We start from the raw sequence: 18018 nt of genomic DNA, 5'->3' as shown, positions 1-18018 counted from the left end.
TAGTTAACTAGCCTGAAGAATGAGTCAGGCTCTGTGATACACTGGAGACAAAGAAGAAATGTCCTTATAATACTTATGTAGCCTAAAAGAGCTTATATGCGTTCCCTTCACAATTGAAATGGGAAGCTGAAGGATACAGATGATACACCAGATCCAATGCACTAAGCTTTCTGCAAAAGTCTGTGTGTACTAAGGAAGACTTCTATGATGAGCCTGTCCTAAGCTCTCAAGTCTCTCCTCTCACATTCCATTTTTCTCTTCTTTTCCTATGTACACACGTGTATACTTCAGAGCAACCTAATTTTCCTAACAAGGATGGATCTGCCCATTAATGTAGAGGAAGCAGTTTGGGGGAAGGCAATTCCTTTTCGATTGTTGAAAACTTCCTACATTTTCCAGCTAGAATGACAGAAGTGTAAATTGTCTCTAAAAAAAATTATGCTCATATGGAAACAAAAATGTTTCTAAATGGACTTCCGTTGCTGCCTGGGAGTCTTTCCTGACCAGTTGACAACTGTCCAGCCATATTTATTAAAGAATTCAATATTTTAAACACATGTATTCCAATAACTTTTGTGAATTAAATTTGAGAATTATCAGAGACATTTTTGACATCCTGAGTCTCTGCTGACTCATTCTCTAGCAACAGTAAATGGTAATGTAAAAAAAATAACATGACTATTCCCCCTTATGTTTTTGACAGGACTATTATGTCGTTATTTTGTGTCCTACTGAGATGGATGCTCAGGTCCGAAGGGTGTTACAGATCCCAATGTGGTCCCAAAGAGTTATCTATCTGCAAGGCTCAGCGCTAAAAGATCAAGACCTGTTGAGAGCTAAGTAGGCAAATATTGTCCAGTTTTGGTTTTTCCTTTTGTTTCACTCATACTGTTTGATAAGTAAATTTGACAAACAACAGAAGCTGTGCTAGAAGGAAGGCATGTGTATTTAGAAAGCAAAGCTCTTTGATATAATGTGTTTTTCTTAATATCTGAAATTTTTCAAGGAACAAATATTTGTCAGCTCTTTCATTTGACCAAATTTTTCTTCACTATCTTTTCTGTCTCAGTTTTTAAAGGTGTCAAGACAGAGTGCCTGTGATTTCTTCTGAAAAAGCAGCACAGAAAATTCCAAAACTGCCAGTAATGCTAGAATTTGTTTCTGTTCTCCTGACCAACTGAAGGGGAGAAAAGTCAACAAAAATAATTATCGCCCTTTGAACCCGTTGCAGTTTTATTTTCTTCCTAAGTTCAGCCTGGTAGTATAAGCAACTACTCTACTATACCTCCATACACTCTTCTTTCAGGGCTTTCCTCTTACCACATAGTTCCACCACTTCTAAAAAATTCTCTCTGCCTGTTAATAGTGAATCACATTAATCAAAACACATCAGTCAAACACAGTTCCTCAACCTCCCCCCACCATTGCTCAATCACTTGAAGGTGTGAAGGAATTCACAGTGGAATTCATGTAGGAGGATCTTCTCTTTAAACTCTCCAAAAAGAGAGAAAGGTGCTTCTTAGCAAATAACTGATTTAACTTATTTGCATTGCTCTTTATAAGAACTTATTCAGCAACTAATATAGATATCTAAAATGAAGCCAATACCTGTCTGAGTATTTGTGTCATTCAGCCTTCTTTACCCCAGGGGAGTTATTTCCAAGAATCTAATCTGTGAGAAGTCTAGTCAGCAGTGTTATCTTCTCAGATTTCTGCCAGTGAAAAAAACAACTACTTCTATATCTGTTTAAAATTTGAAAATCCAGTAAAGCTTTTTTCAGGATTAGGAATTTTCCTTTAGAGAGAGGTTCCTTTTTTTGCTCTCTTGCTGATTTCAAGAAGGAATGCTTGTGGAGATTTAGCTGGCATTTGTTCTACACTTTAGGAGAAGAAAAATTAGGCTGTTCCCTAAAGATAATCTTGAATTTCACTTACAATAACCTGGAGGTAGTCAACTATGGAACTGTGCTTTTTCCTGCAGAACATGTAATTGAATGTACCTGTCATAGAATAATTTTCAGCCTCTCCTGAGGGAAGAATCATAGTGGGAATTTAATAGAACATTTAATATGAAATACAACCCAGTACCCACGATGTTTGGTGTATTTCTTTTTAATGAGAACATAATGTACTGAGAAGATAACAAGGCACATGGTAAACTTATTCTAATAAATAAAGTAATGGTTACCAACAACAAAATAATCAAGCAGTGTCTCATCAAAATTTACACATGTATTATATGTGAATGCAATGTCAAAATAACATGATAAAGGTTCATTAAAAAGTAAAGGAATACCAAAAGTTGGCTGGCTGCATAAGTAGTAAATACTCAGTTAACTAAAGACTCTATTTTGCTTTACATGCCCTAATACACAATTTGACATTACAAAAATGATATTCATTCTTGCTTCCTATCTTTAAGAGCTTCATGTTGAAAATTTTTGGTGATCTCTGAACAATGTTCACATGCCCAGCCTTAACAAAAAAGCAGGATGAATTCTGTCATGAGGTATCACACTGATGCCTATATTGTTCATCAGCATGACTGGAAGCTTTATAGCTACCTTCAGCATTTAAAATAACACAGTAACTGATTAAAACAGCTCTCATTCTCCATGCAGACTAGCACTAGAAAGTGAGTAACACTACCATGCTTGATTTCTTTCCCCTACAGCTTTCTCCCATGTTCTGTCATGACTTCAAACATTTTTTCTCTCTCCTTCCACTTTCTTTAGTGAACCATCACAAATCTTAATCATCTTCATGTCCACTCTTTTTATTTACCTTATACTTTTTCCAAGCTATCTGACATCTCATTATAGATATCTATTTATCAACTTTGGTTTAGTTGCAGAGAGTTGTAAATAGATCTTAATTTTTGCTAGCAAAGTAAAACCACTATCCTCTGTGAATAATAAGCTTGGAATTGTATTGTAGAGCATGCTATGTAGACTAAGCCTGCATCTTGCAAGTGTTTTCCCACACAAGCTCTCATTTTTGCCCCACTTAAAACTATATTTATATTCTTGACATATAGCATCTCAACTCCCTGAACCCTTGTTTCAGAACACTCTGAAAATATTATTTATGTAGTACATCACTTTGCCTCATTGCAGTCCTTCCCTGGCTTACCCTTCTTTATTGCATCAAGGAGTGACCCCTTATTCTCACTTAGCCTGCAACTCCCAGTTCTTACTGAGAGGTAACCTTCTGATAAGTCTATAATGTTATTCATTCTCTTTCACACGTACAACAGATTAAGATACAAGTCCCATTGTGATTTCATCCATGCTGTCCCTTTAATATAGGATGAATTTCTCAGAAACATCTGCAAAGTAATCCCAGTATTCTGACTCGCATCCTCTCTTCAGTCAGTTGTCTGCTCTCATATCTAGTGAGACCACTTTCTACTACGATAATTTTTATATTCAGGTATTGTCACACCGTTTCTTCCTGTTTCCCACGTTTGCATATGCTTTTGTTGTCCTTTGTCATGTCACTCACAGCTTAAATGCCAAAGACTGTCTTTGTGTTCTGTGTTTGTACAGTACCTAAAAGAATGGGCTCTCAGTCTAAACCTAGGGTCCCAATGGCCTAAACTTTTACTAACAACCACCAGTTCCATTTTCTAGAAGCAGAGAAACCAAAGGTTTAGGAATCTCAGGTCCCATTCAAGACTCCAGAATGGAGTTGCTGTAATGAGCAGTGAACTGCCTGTTCATTTTCCCCAGCTTCTGTCTCACTTTTCTCCTTCCCAGGAAACCCATTATGATCATCCTGTTTCTCTTTGCCCAGAAAGTCCTGTCTTCCCAGGGAGGTCAACCAAGTCCCTATTTCTTTACTTCCATGTACCAGTAAGTGAAGTAGGATTCACTGGACAAGGATATCAAGATCTGAGGCAAGAGAAGAAAAGCAAACTTTGATTAAACCTTCAGTCAGATAGTTTTTTTCTGCATTTCCACCACCACTCTTTTTATTACGTGACCAGTTGTACCCAGTAGAGAACAATTAGGCATTAAAAGTTCTCAAAGAGACCATGAACTGAAAATGGTTAATTCATTTAATGCATACATACACAGAAATGTTTGTTGTTTATCCCAAATGAATTATTCTAGTACATCTACCCATCTTTCTGCTATCACTAGGCAAGACAAGTCTATGTGAAGTTGTCAGCCCCCTCTCTTTCATTCTTATCAATAATAACTTGTACATATCATACCCTTACACACTATGCAGACTGGTGTTATTTATTCACCTTTTACACTGATGACAGATAAATACTTATTTTGTATTTGAGGCCACTCTGCTTTTATTACTGTGGCACAGCTTCTACTGGCACCAGGGAAAGAAAGTTTCCCAGAACCTAGTCAAGAAATACTGGTACACCATGAGTTAGTGCACAAAGTGCCTGCTGTTGACATTCAGATAACGCATGAGAACAGATAGACTAAACTTTCTCTGTATTCTGTTTCTGTAAGCATACAAGACTATAAACTGTGAAACACAAGTCCACATAAGTGTTTTGTTGGTATGTAACAGGCTTGTCTTCCTTCTTCTAGAATGGATGATGCTGAAGCTTGTTTCATTCTGAGTAGCCGCTGTGAGGTGGACCGGACAGCAGCTGTAAGTTTTGAAGAAATAACTAAGAATGAATGTACATGCTGTTTATACTGTTACTGCCCTTAGTCCCTCTCAGGCACTGAGACATATTCTGTGAACAGAAGATTGAAAATTAGCTGATTTACAGAGGGATTTTGTATGTGGGATGAACTTCTTGTCTCAGTTAAGATAATTAAAAGGTTTCTATTGGATTCTATTAAGGCCAGGATTTCACAAATTTATGAAACATGATCTAATGGCTCATTTCACCTAACATATCTACTTCTGCTTGTTTAGAAAATAAATTACATGACCTACCTACCAAAGAAGTTTGGATTTTACAGCACATTTTAGTTATACATTGAACTTTTTTGTAAAAAAAAATAAGAATTTATACATTCTTACGGGACTTTAAAAAAATAAAAGGGTACTGTAAGAATACAGTACTTTCAAAAACAATTTTCACGTTGAATAAAATAAATTTTTATGAGTTATCTCCTTTTTTATGGAACAATGGCAGAATACTATATAAGCACTATCATGGCACCTTATAGATATATTGATACCTAGTCATTAATCATTCCAAAGGGTAGTACTCTGTCAAAAAAGCTTTATTCAAGTTACGTGGATTAATGTCAGTGTTTGCTCTAGATATCCAATTCAAAGAGTTATATATTTATTAAATCAGAAAAGAGATAGATATCAACTGATTGGTATTTCCATTCAGAACTATTGAAGTATTGAAAGTTTACTACTAACAAAGTAAAGATTGAATTCAATTTTATAGATTAATGATAATAAATACCAAATAACCAATATTTCTGAGAGTATTTGACCATTTTTCATATTGGCCATTTTTAAATGTGAAAAATGGCATGATTCTTTAAATAAATTACTATGGTTTTGCCCATGCTACTAGTTATTTGCAGTCAGGTAAGTTACTGTCCACAAAGGAAGACTGCTAATACAAGCCTCTACTCAGCGTATCTGTGATAAAAGAATAAAACTATTGTAATATGAACTAGAACTCTTCAAACTAATGAAATTACCTACCAATCACAAATATCCAGGAAAAAAGTCCACCGAGGAAGGATTTATGAATACAACTTTAAATTTTTCACCATGAGCTGCATGCTAAATTATTGCACACTTGCCTCTATTCAGTTCAATCTTGAACTCCAAAGGAAGATCAGAATAAATCTGAATATTCACAAAGTTAAATTAAGATGCTTACAAATTGCCTAACAAGGTCAAACTAGTGTTTATAATTCTGTAATTATGTTTTAAGCTATCTCAATTAAAAAATACTGGTTTGCTGCTACATTATAAGAAATAGGAATTATTTTTCTAAACATTAAAAATAGATACAGAAAAACATGGGAAATGAGGGCTTTTCATTATACATGCAGCATTTCTTAATATATTCTTTATCACTTTTACAATTACTTCATCTGCAATCAAAACTTAGTTGTTTCCATACCTACACATACATCTTACCAGAGAAGGAAGAACAAAAAAAGCAACATAAGCTGCAGCTAGCAAGAAGAAAGGATTATTTCCTTCCTAGGCAAATGAGTCCCCAGAAGCAAATTTTATCAAAAATAACTTAATTTTTTGTAGACTACCAGCATGCTGTAAAAAATACTTTCTTCAATGCTAAAGACCCTGTGCTGGACCCATCACTTGCAGAAAGCCACTGAACTCCCTGAGAAATAAATCTGTGCTCTTACTATAATATTCAAACTTACTGAACTAAGAGCTTTGAATTTGATTAATCAGCAATAGACTCCTGAAAACACACTAACAAAAGCCACTGAACTGGCAGCAAGTAGTCCTGGAGTAGTCAAGTAAGGCAAGCATACTGTTTGGAAGTGACAGAGGTGCTAGGGTTTTTAAGGATAAGAACAAGCAACAATTCATGTAAATACCTGGGAAAATACTGGTAACTTCTGTGAGACTGAAAAATATCAAAAAGCCAACTGCCTTGCCTAAATTAGCCATGAAGTTCAGAATAAATTGGCTACAACATCTCATTTCACAGAATATACTTGACAGTTGTGAAATGCTTAGAAATGAGAAATCCCATATAAGCAGAGCATGTGATTTACATTGCACTTGGTAGGTTTATGCAGCTTTAAGGACATCACCAACACAGGATTCACTTAGAGGTAAGCTGTTCATCTCTGCTCATAACCTCTCCAGAATTTATACAAAGAAAGGACAATTTTCAGCTCTGCTGAACTCTCCTACAGGGCAGACAGGGGACTCTACATGGAGCTCACAGAGCTTCCATCCATTCTGGCCAGCACTATCTAGTTTTGGTTTCAGAGTCATGGCCAGCTACAACTCTCTCCAGGCAGCCTTTCTGCCCTCGGGACACTGGGCCCCAGGAAATAAAAGAATGGTACCTGGCACATTTCAGCTTCCAGAACAGACTATGATCAAATCTCATTTATTATTGTACCTGGAGCAAACAAACAGGCAAATCTTACCAAAGACACAATGCTGTTACGTTCCTCTGGGACAGAATGCCCTGTTGGGTGACTGGCTGGCTAGTCATAATGGCACAGTATGTCAGCTGTAGCAGTGATACGCTGAGGGTCAATGTCATCTGAAGTTTTTAAACAAGATGTCACCTCTCTGTTTTTGTTGTTGTTCAGTTTTCATTTTCACAGGGAATGTAATTATTTATACTGCAAGTAGAAAACAGCACAACTGTGGGGTTTTTAAAATTTTGTTTTATTTTACTGCCCTCCAGAGCTTTGAAATGAAATGGCTTTAATTTCCTACACTGTTCCAGCTCTAGTCACGAACTTCAGTATTGTAGTGCATAAGGTTACAGTTTGTCACTGGGCTGAAGGAATTTCAGTTGTCATCCCAGTATCAATCTTTACAACTTGATTTTTCACCCTGCTGTGCTTGAGAAGCTGACAAACTGTTAGGAGTGCCTTGGATCCTCTCCTACATCTGACAACTGTCAAAATAAAAATTAACAGATGCGTTGAGGAGATTCCTGATCAGAACAGCTGTTGTTACTCATGTGATTTTTCAAAGTCCATGAGGGTTTTTATCTCCCCAGCTACAGTCCTCAGCAGAGGATTTGCTCATTTGCCATAGATACCACTGGCTGTTCATTGCTTGCTATTTCGTTAGTTAGTACGTTTTAGTGCCAAAGTCTGTGTTGCCTCCGATCCATTGATCTCAACTATAGCTCAGGAGAAAATTACAATAACAGGTGACATGCAGTTACTTCATAAAAATTGTCAGTTGCTTCCTTTTTCACTGGGAGGACTAGGAACTTCAACAGTTGGACCAAGAATTTGTCAGCTTTCCAAAGTCTCCTACCAGAAACAACTTCTTCTGTGGTGACAAAGCTCTGCCAAATTTTATTCTATCAAATGCTATTTTGACATCTCAGACCAAGATGTAAGCTGCTCATCTGCTGTAGCAAGCAGGACAGATCTGTTTCACTTCTGGAAGATGCAACTCTTAAAGAGAGTTCAAATTGTACTTAAGTCTGGATGGGGTTTTTTTGTTTGTTTTTTTTTTTTTTTTGACTGATGGGTATAGAAAAGTAGTCTGTACCACACCACAAAGATAGCCAGTGACTTCAGTGGGCTGCCCACATCAAATTGCTCCACAAACCTAAGGTACCTGAAAACAGTACATCTGCTGTTTTAACCTGAGGAGTGGGAAGAGAAGTCTATTTTGAATTATCCTATAGATAACTCATTAATAGACTATATAAGTATATGAAAGACCACTTCTACTGCTGACAGCTTTGTTCTGATGCTTTCTGATGGTTTAGTTCAAGATTGCACCTTTTTTTTTTTTTTTACCCCTTCTGTTGATTAAATTGCATGACACTACTAAATAGTAGATCTAGCAAGGCTCCTCCCCTGGTTGGCTCACCTTCCAGCTGTGTCAGAAAGTTATCTTCCACACACTCCAGGAACCTCCTAGATTGTTTACTCTCTGCTGTGTTGTATTTCCAGCAGGGGTAAAAGAATCCTCGCTCATGAGATGGTGGGGGTCATAGAGAGGGCTTTAAACTAGATTTGAAGGGAGTAAGGGATAAAACTAGGTGCACCACAGATGAGCTTGGGGGCAGCATGCCAATGTTAGGGGTGGATTCGATAGGCCAGCTCAAACGCATCTGTGCCAATGCACGCAGCATGCACAATAAACAGGAGGAGCTAGAAGCCATCGTGCAGCAGGATAGATATGACTTAGTCGCCATCGTGGAAACATGGTGGGACGACTCCCATGACTGGAGTGCTGCAATGGTTGGCTACAAGCTCTTCAGAAGGGACAGGCAAGGTAGAAGAGGTGGTGGGGTGGCTCTTTATGTTAGGGAATGTTTTGACTGTTCAGAACTACATGATTCTGATGACAAGGTGGAGTGCTTATGGGTGAGGATGAGAGGGAAAGCCAATAAGACAGATATTGTGCTGGGAGTCTGTTATAGACCGCCCGACCAGGTTGAAGAGACGGATGAATCTTTCTACAAGCGGCTGGCAGTAGTCTCAGAATCGTGTGCCCTTGTTCTCGTGGGGGACTTCAACTTTCCAGACATCTGCTGGAAATACAACACAGCAGTGAGTAAAAAATCTAGGAGGTTCCTGGAGTGTGTGGAAGATAACTTCCTGACACAGCTGGTGGGTGAGCCAGCCAGGGGAGGAGCCTTGCTAGATCTGTTCTTTATGAACAGGGAAGGACTGGTGGGAGGTGTGATGGTCAGAGGCCGTCTTGGGCTTAGTGACCATGAAATGATAGAATTTTCAATTCTTGGTGAGGCAAAGAAGGTGGTCAGCAAAACCACCACTATGGACTTCCAGAGGGCAAACTTTGGGTTCTTCAAGGCACTGGTTGAGAGAGTCCCTTGGGAGACGGTCCTGAAGGGCAAAGGGGTCCGGGAGGGATGGACATTCTTTAAGAAGGAAATCTTAATGGCTCAGGACCAGGCTATTCCCATGTGCTGCAAGTCGAACCGCCGAGGAAAACGTCCAGCCTGGCTGAACAGGGAGCTTTTGCTAGGACTTAAGAAAAAAAGGAGAGTTTATCATCTCTGGAGGAAAGGGCAGGCAACTTGGGAGGAGTACAGGGATATTGTTAGATCATACGCAGAGGAAATTAGAAAGGCAAAAGCTCAGCTAGAACTAAATCTGGCCACTATCTTAAGGGACAACAAAAAATGTTTTTACAAATATGTTAACAGTAAAAAGAATCCCCAAAAGAATATCTAGCCTTTAATGCATACAGAACGGAACATTGCCACTAGAGATGAGGAAAAGGCTGAGCTATTTAATGCCTTCTTTGCCTCAGTCTTTAATAGGGAGACCAGTTATCCTCAGGGTACTCTGCCCCCTGAGCTGGAAGGCAAGGATGAAGAGCAGAATATACCCCCCTTAATCCAGGAGGAAATAGTGACCTACTATGCCATCTGGACACTTGCAAATCTATGGGACCAGATGGGATTCATCCAAGAGTACTGAGGGAGCTGGCGGAGGTGCTTGCCAAGCCGCTCTCCATCATCTGTCAGCGATCCTGGTCAACAGGGGAGGTCCCAGAGGACTGGAGGCTTGCCAAAGTGACTCCCATTTACAAGAAGGGTCGGAGGGAGGATCCGGGGAACTACAGGCCTGTCAGCCTGACCTCGGTACTGGGGAAGATTATGGAACGGTTTGTCTTGAAAGCACTCACATGGCAAGTCCGGGACAAGCAGGGGATCAAGCCCAGTCAGCATGGGTTTATGAAACGCAGGTCCTGCTTGACCAACCTGATCTCCTTCTATGACCAGGTGACCCACCTAGTGGATGAGGGAAAGGCTGTGGATGTTATCTTCCTTGACTTCAGCAAGGCCTTTGACACTGTCTCTCATGGTGTACTCATTGAGAAGCTGGCATCTCATGGCTTGGACAAGTGTACTCTTGGCTGGGTGAAAAACTGGCTGGATGGCCGAGCCCAGAAGGTTGTGGTGAATGGGGTTAAATCCAGTTGGCGGCAGGTCACAAGTGTTGTCTGTTTAATATCTTTATTGATGATTTGGACGAGAGGATTGAGTGCACCCTCAGCAAGTTTGCAGACGACACCAAGTTGGGAGGCAGGGTCGATCTGCTTGAGGGTAGGGAGGCTTTACAGAGGGATCTGGACAGGCTGGATCGATGGGCTGAGGCCAATCGTATGAGGTTCAACAAGGCCAAGTGCCGGGTCCTGCAGTTGGGTCACAGCAACCCCATGCAGCGCTACAGGCTTGGGGAAGAGTGGCTGGAAAGCTGCCCGGCAGAGAAAGACCTGGGGTGCTGGTTGACAGCCAGCTGAATATGAGCCAGCAGTGTGCCCAGGTGGCCAAGAAGGCCAATCACATCCTGGCCTGTATCAGAAATAGTGTGGCCAGCAGGAGCAGGGAGGTGATTGTTCCCCTGTACTCGGCACTGGTGAGGCCGCACCTCGAGTACTGTGTTCAGTTTTGGGCCCCTCACTACAGGAAAGACATTGAGCTGCTAGAGCGTGTCCAGAGAAGGGCAACCAAGTTGGTGAGGGGCCTGGAGCACAAGTCTTATGAGGAGCGGCTGAGGGAACTGGGGCTGTTTAGTCTGGAGAAGAGGAGGCTGAGGGGAGACCTTATCGCTCTCTACAACTACCTGAAAGGGGGTTGTAGTGAGGTGGGTGCTGGTCTCTTCTGTCAGGTGGCTGGAGATAGGACGAGAGGAAATGGCCTCAAGTTGCAGCAGGGGAGGTTTAGGTTGGATATTAGGAAAAATTTCTTTACTGAGAGGGTTGTCAGACATTGGACTAGGCTGCCCAGGGAAGTGGTTGAGTCACCATCCCTGGAGGTATTCAAAAAGCGCGTAGACAAGGTACTCCAGAACATGGTTTAGTGGGCATGCATGATGGTTGGACTCGATGATCTTGAAGGTCTTTTCCAACCGAAATGATTCTATGATTCTATGATTCTATACTGGTAATCTAAGTTACACTGCCCTAATAGCATCACAAGATGGATGCATTGCATAGGAAGATATAACTAATGTATCAAGTTGTTATGGCAAGAAAAAAATTAACAGAATTATTTTAAAATATATATTAAATCAATGTCTTGCTTTGAGTTCTCATGACTTAAATTCCTGTTACACCCACTTTAAAATGTACAGCTCTTAGTACGTGAACTGAAATATCAGCTCTATATTAATCACCATCAGTATCAGTGGTAATTTTTGATCACTGACTGCAATGCATTGCATGGAAAGCACACAGAAGAGAATATATTTTTTCCCTCATCTCCCAAAGAAGCATATATTGTATAACGTGAATAGAAGCATAATTTTGTTTCAGTTATCTCTGTTTATAGTATGTACATATATACCTCCTTTTTACTTGGGAAAAATGTGAACATTTTTTAACGTCACTGCAATATAGTGTAGAAATTGCTACATATGTAAAACAGAGCATCACCAATACTATATGAAGAGACTGAATCTAAGAAATCACTTAAAGTGCCTATCTGTATTTTAATTTCTCTTCCCTGGAATACTTCTCCAGGGTAGAATCTGGGAGAGTAACTGAGTGAAAAAAACGTGGAAGCCCACATAACCAGCTTTTGTACACAAACACGTGTATATACCAAGTGAAAAGTGAGAAAATGAAACAATAATACAAGGTTATTATATTAACAGTACATCACACTGAGTTGATCTTATGAAGCTATATAAGGCATTTTAGTATCCATTTTATATATATTACATATGTGTAGACTGCTTCTTCAAAAAAGAGTTAGCAAATGGAAAGCAATACATATTTCGCAGTGTTAAAACTGCAAATGTGTGAAGTAATCATCAAGAGATTTTAATTTTAAGGAGTCTTTCCCTTTCCTATACAATTATCTAAAAATATTTAATGTTGAGATTCATGGTTTTAGTTTTACAACACTCACTTCTATGGGTCTAGGTTTGTTTGGTTTTTTAATAAAATGGTGTCATTTGAATCATTTTAATAAGCGTTCTTCATTCTTAACAATTCTTGCACCTTCTGACAAAACCAGGCTTTTTAGACAAAATAATTAAAAAAAAAAATTCAAATAAAATAGCTAACGTTGAGAAGAAAAGTGGAAGAGTAAAGTTAGTGTGAAATGTACAACCGAAATTGTATTTACTGGTACAGTTTTGGTTTATCCAATAAATTTAATCTTGGCGCAGGTATGTAATACTCAAGAATGAAAAAAATAAGTCACCTGTATTTCATTGTATATAAGCTATATTTCTATGCATATGGCATACAGGAAACAGCTTTTTCTCACCTCTTTTGCAAGCCAATGTGGTCTGTGAATGATTGCTATGGAAAGGAAGGGAGGAAACTGGTAATGTCAAACCCTGTGCAGTGAAGCCACACCGTCACTGCAAGTGACTCTGAATATGTTTCCCTGACACCTTTTGCATAAAAAGATAAGGTAATATCTTCAACAACACAGGTTTTTGAAATCTGTCCCACATCCACTCCTAAATCTCTTACTCTTCCTGTAGTATATCTGTATGGCCATCATCTATCCCATTACCCAGTCATTTGCTACTTCTAAGGTGTGTTGGCAGTTCATTCCCTTCAGAAAAAATGACAAAAAGCCCTAAATATAAAAAAAACCCCTAAGGAGGATAAGTCACCATATGCTATAGAAAAAGTGACTGCATACAAGGAAACCTTATAGCAGGGTACATCCAAGTTCTGAAAGCTCCTGAATGGGCACAGCAATCCTACGTCTATGAAACTGTTAATAAGAAAAATGTGAAATAATATATTTTACCATCCTGAGAAGATCTTCCTCTTAGGACTTCATTCTAGTATTTCTAATAGAAAAAGTACTTGCTAACATCTCAATTGACATTGAAATATTATGGTTTGAAAATGTCAATTGTGCTCTGTTCCAGGCAGAGATTTTTCCCTTGTGTTCATGAGTCTGAAAGCTTGTCTTATTGCTGATGCTGCAAACATAATGAATCATTCTTTATATTTTATCTTTTAATACCACCAATTTCATGACTAGGCAAGGCATTTCAACCCAAGTATTGCTTCCTATGTGCAACGCTCAAATATTCCTTTTTAGTTCTGAAATAAAAACTGATGGCTGATACACTGAAATTAGCCATATTTCATGAAATTCAATATATGAATGTGTTATCACATACTTTACTTTTATGGGATAGCAGTAATCATCCTGCAGTTAACTCACTCTTGATGCGTGGTAATAAGTACAAAAACTAACAGGCTCAGAAATCTATTGGAATCCTTTGGTCAGTAGCTGGCTAAATTCTGACATCAGTTATGCAAATGTTTTAGTTGCACAATAATGTAGATCTGTTTTTAATTGAGCTGATTATTTTTTAGAATTATCCACAACTTGAAACTCTTAATTCCTGATGTCCTCATTTAATGTTATTTAAATTCTGAGTCTCTTTGGAAGGACATATCTAATACATCATTCTTGATTAATTAGACATGACTCATCACTACCATCTAAGTTTTCACACGATTCTTCCACATCTAAATGCCACCCCTTCCAAATTATACCATCCCCAACACTTGCAGAAAGATAGGAGAGGGACAAAATACCTTATTAGTAGAAGACTTCTGGAAACAAACCCTCTATTCTGCATTCCAACAAATAGAATATATTATACTAGGATCATAAGATAATGGAGGTTGGAAGGAATCTCAGGAGGTCTTGTGTCTGACGGGTTAGTTGCGAACACAGACCACATTTGCTCAGGGCTTTATCTAGGTTGGTGTGGAAAGTGTCCAAGGGTGGAGACAACATAGCCTTTCTGCACAACCTGCTCCACTGCCTGACTGTCTTCATGGGGAAAAGGTTTCTCCTCATATCCAGCCTGAATCTCTCTTCTCAACTTACATCCATTGTCTCTTGTCTTCCAACCATGCATCACTGTGCAGAGCCTGGCTCCATCTGCTCAGTAACCGTCCTGTAGGTACTGGGGGCTGCTCTTAGGCCCCCCTGAAGCCATCTCTTCTGCAGGCTGAACAAGCTCCATTCCCTCAGCCTCTCCTCACAGGACCTCTGCTTCTGCCCCTGACCATCTTGGTGGCCCTCTGCTGAACTCAGTCCAGCTTATACGTCTGCTTTATTGAGGGCCTGCAAACTGGATGCAGTGTCTAGATTCAGTCTAGGTTGTGCTGACTAGAGGAGGATAATCACTGCCCTCCATCTAGTCACTGTGCTCCTGTTAAAACAGCCCAGGATGCTGTCAGCCTCCTCTGCTGTCAGGGCACACTGCCAGCCCCTGCTCAGCTCGCTCTCTGCCAGGACCACCAGGTCCCTTCCAGCAGAGCTGCTGCCCAGCCAGTCAGCCCCCAGCCCGTGCCAGTGCAGGTGGTTGCGCAGTCCAGAGGCAGGACTCTGCTTGGGCCCTTGCTGAATTTCATGAGGTTCTTGTCAGCCCATTCCTCCATCTTAACTTGGTCGATCTGAATGGCAGTCGTGCCCTCAAGTGTTTGGACTGTTTCATCCAGTTTGGTATCATCTGCAAACCTGCTGAGTGTGCACTCTTTCACCTCCTCCAAGTCATGGATAAAGATGTTTAACAGAACAGGTTCCAGTGCAGATCCCTGTGACACCCCACTTGCCGCAGGTCTCTGGGTAGAGTACATGCCATTTACCACTGCCCTAAGACTCCAACCATCTAACCAGCATTTTACCCATATAGTTTTCCACTCATGTAATGTCTGAATGTGTGTCCTAGTTTCCGCTGGGATAGAGTTAACTGTCTTCCTAGTAGCTGGTACGGTGCTATGTTTTGAGTTCAGTATGTGAAGAATGCTGATAACACTGATGTTTTCAGTTGTTGCTCAGTAGTGTTTAGACTAATGTCAAGGATTTTTCAGCTTCTCATCCCCAGCCAGCAAGAAAGCTGGAGAGGCACAAGAAGTTGGCACAGGACACAGCCAGGGCACCTGACCCAAAGTGGCCAATGGGGTATTCCATACCGTGTGACATCCCATCTAGTATAGGAACTGGGAAGTGGGGGCGGGGAATCGCCGCTCGGGGGGACTAGCTGGGTGTCGGTCGGCGGGTGGTGAGCAATTGCACTGCGCATCATTTGTACATTCTAATCCTTTCATTATTACTGTTGTCATTTTATTAGTGTTATCATTATCATTATTAGTTTCTTCTTTTCTGTTCTATTAAACCGTTCTTATCTCAGCCCGCAGGTTTTGCTTCTTTTTCCCGATTTTCTCCCCCATCCCACTGGGTGTGGGGGGGGAGTGAGTGAGCGGCTGTGTGGTGCTTAGTTGCTGGCTGAGGTTAAACCACGACAACGTGGAAATGAGAATACTGTCTTGAGACACAGCATTCATGTGCCCAGAGGTGTAACTCCCCAGATCATCCTTTTGTTTGAAGACGGGTAAAACTATTAATTTTTCTGCCGTTGTTGGAGACCTCCCCCAGGCTCCACAACCTTTCAAAGATAAGAAAGCAACCGTACAAGGACATTGGCCTCCTCGCTCTGCACCCAACTGATCCTGTGGGTTTGTATGGGTTGAGTTCTCTGGCACAATCCATGTCCAAAATCATCCACTGCTGATGATTCTTCTCCTCCTTGAAGCCTGCTTCAAAGCAGAGGCCTGAGAGACCTTGTTGGTGAACACTGAGAGTACCTCAGCCTTGTCTGTGTCTGCAGAATTACTGGATTGTCTGTGTATGTGTATATATATTTATGTATTTAAATATATGTAATATACATAATAAATAATATTACTTATGTAACAGGTATGTGAACATCCACACCATTGGTATTTTATAGTCTTAAAATGAGTTTTCTTCAATGGAGTCAGTCTGACGAGGTTTTTTTTCTAATGTAACATGGTTATTGGTATTTCACTGTCATCACTTCATACTTTTTATTCTAGGATCATCAAACCATTTTAAGAGCATGGGCAGTTAAAGACTTTGCTCCAAATTGTCCTTTGTATGTCCAAATACTGAAACCTGAGAATAAATTCCACATCAAGTTTGCAGGTAAGTGTAAGATTTCAACCATTGGAAGCACTTGTTAGTATTTGGCAGTTTCCTTCATAAACGCACAAGAAAAGTGAGATTCCCTAGGCATATTTGCTGGTTAGAAGCAGGTTAAGAGTGCAGTGTTGTAAAATAACATGGGCTGCATATATCCTATCAGTAAAATGTCATGTTTTACATTGAAATCTTATTTATAAGCACTTTCAAGGATTATTACTCTTTAATGTTACCTAATATACAGAGTAGAATTATTTGATACATAACACATTGTTACTCCTTAATTATAGATCCAGATAGGTTTCCAGCTTGCTGTATCCATGTCTTTAAATTGTTTCTGTCTACTAAAACATCCTAAGGGCTATATGAGAAGATCTGCTTAGAAAAGGCCAAATTTTATCCAAGAAACAATTAAAAAAAAATCTTCCCATTGGACTGGTTTTTTTTCCTAAGTGGTATGAAAAACATTATTTTAATTGCTTTCCAGTATTTTGGAAAGAGACATATAATTTAATTTTATATCCAGTAAAATGTGTGTCTTGGAAACTATGACATAAAATGCAAAATGACATTAAGAAATCCAAACAAATCCTCTCTTATAAGAGAATACCAGCTTTAATCTGAGAAATTTTTCCTCCACACTATGTAGGTAGGTGTCTCTCGCTCTGCCTATATGTAAACACACACACACATACGTATATATGTACATACAGACATATATATCCTCATGGGCAAAACTGCACAAATACTTTTATAATGAACTCATTTTGCTTATCTTTGAGAAAATATCTCTATGAAGGAGAAGCAAAGCTTTCCTTTTCAGCTGTAATTTTGAAAATTCAGTTTTCTTGAAGGTATTCTAAGGAAGAAAAGATTGCTGATTCATGCAAAAATAAAAAATCTCTATGGAAAAATATTAGTCTCTTCCATCATCCCAGAATGTGATGAAAAAGTAAATTCCAGTGCAGAACAATTCCAGAGCAACAGTTAAAGCTGTATTTTTAAAAGCTACTGAATTTACCACTAGGTTGGAAAGAAGGGCAAAAGCATCGATAGCAGTTCTGAAGTTATAAAAGTGTAATCTGAAACTCTGAGATGGCGCAACAGGGAATAAGACTCATGCTGTGACAAGAATGATGGTGCTTTTCATCTCCCCCTTAAAACCACACAGCACAAACATAATCTCTTCTCCCTACCCATGGCCACTTTTTTTTTAATCGGTAACTGTGTTAATTTGTTGTTTGTAATTGTATTTTTAAGAGAGTTTCATTATTCTTGATGGTTTGTCTCTGTAGGAGCTTATATATAACTAGACTTGCAAAACAGGTAATTTTTTGTATCTAAGTCTCAGATTGAGAATTGGGACCATATTTTTTTTTTTAAAGCAAACAACAACAGAA

The 18018-nt window shown here is 39.5% G+C and overlaps 1 protein-coding gene across 4 annotated transcripts in view; it reads left to right on the top strand.

Moving 5' to 3' along the window:
- KCNT2 (potassium sodium-activated channel subfamily T member 2) overlaps positions 1–18018 on the top strand; it is a 172220-nt gene that overhangs the window by 94229 nt on the left and 59973 nt on the right. For all 4 annotated transcript variants that reach the window (XM_052802059.1, XM_052802061.1, XM_052802062.1 and 1 more), the window contains exons 12-14: positions 704–840; positions 4560–4623; positions 16513–16621. In XM_052802059.1, coding sequence (XP_052658019.1) covers positions 704–840; positions 4560–4623; positions 16513–16621 — 310 coding nt within the window. The remainder of the gene's footprint in view (positions 1–703; positions 841–4559; positions 4624–16512; positions 16622–18018) is intronic.

The sequence above is a fragment of the Harpia harpyja genome, chromosome 11, assembly GCF_026419915.1.
Source record: "Harpia harpyja isolate bHarHar1 chromosome 11, bHarHar1 primary haplotype, whole genome shotgun sequence".
Taxonomy (NCBI): domain Eukaryota; kingdom Metazoa; phylum Chordata; class Aves; order Accipitriformes; family Accipitridae; genus Harpia; species Harpia harpyja.
The sequence above is the reverse complement of the archived record's forward strand: the minus strand, read 5'-3'. Positions and strand labels throughout refer to the sequence as shown.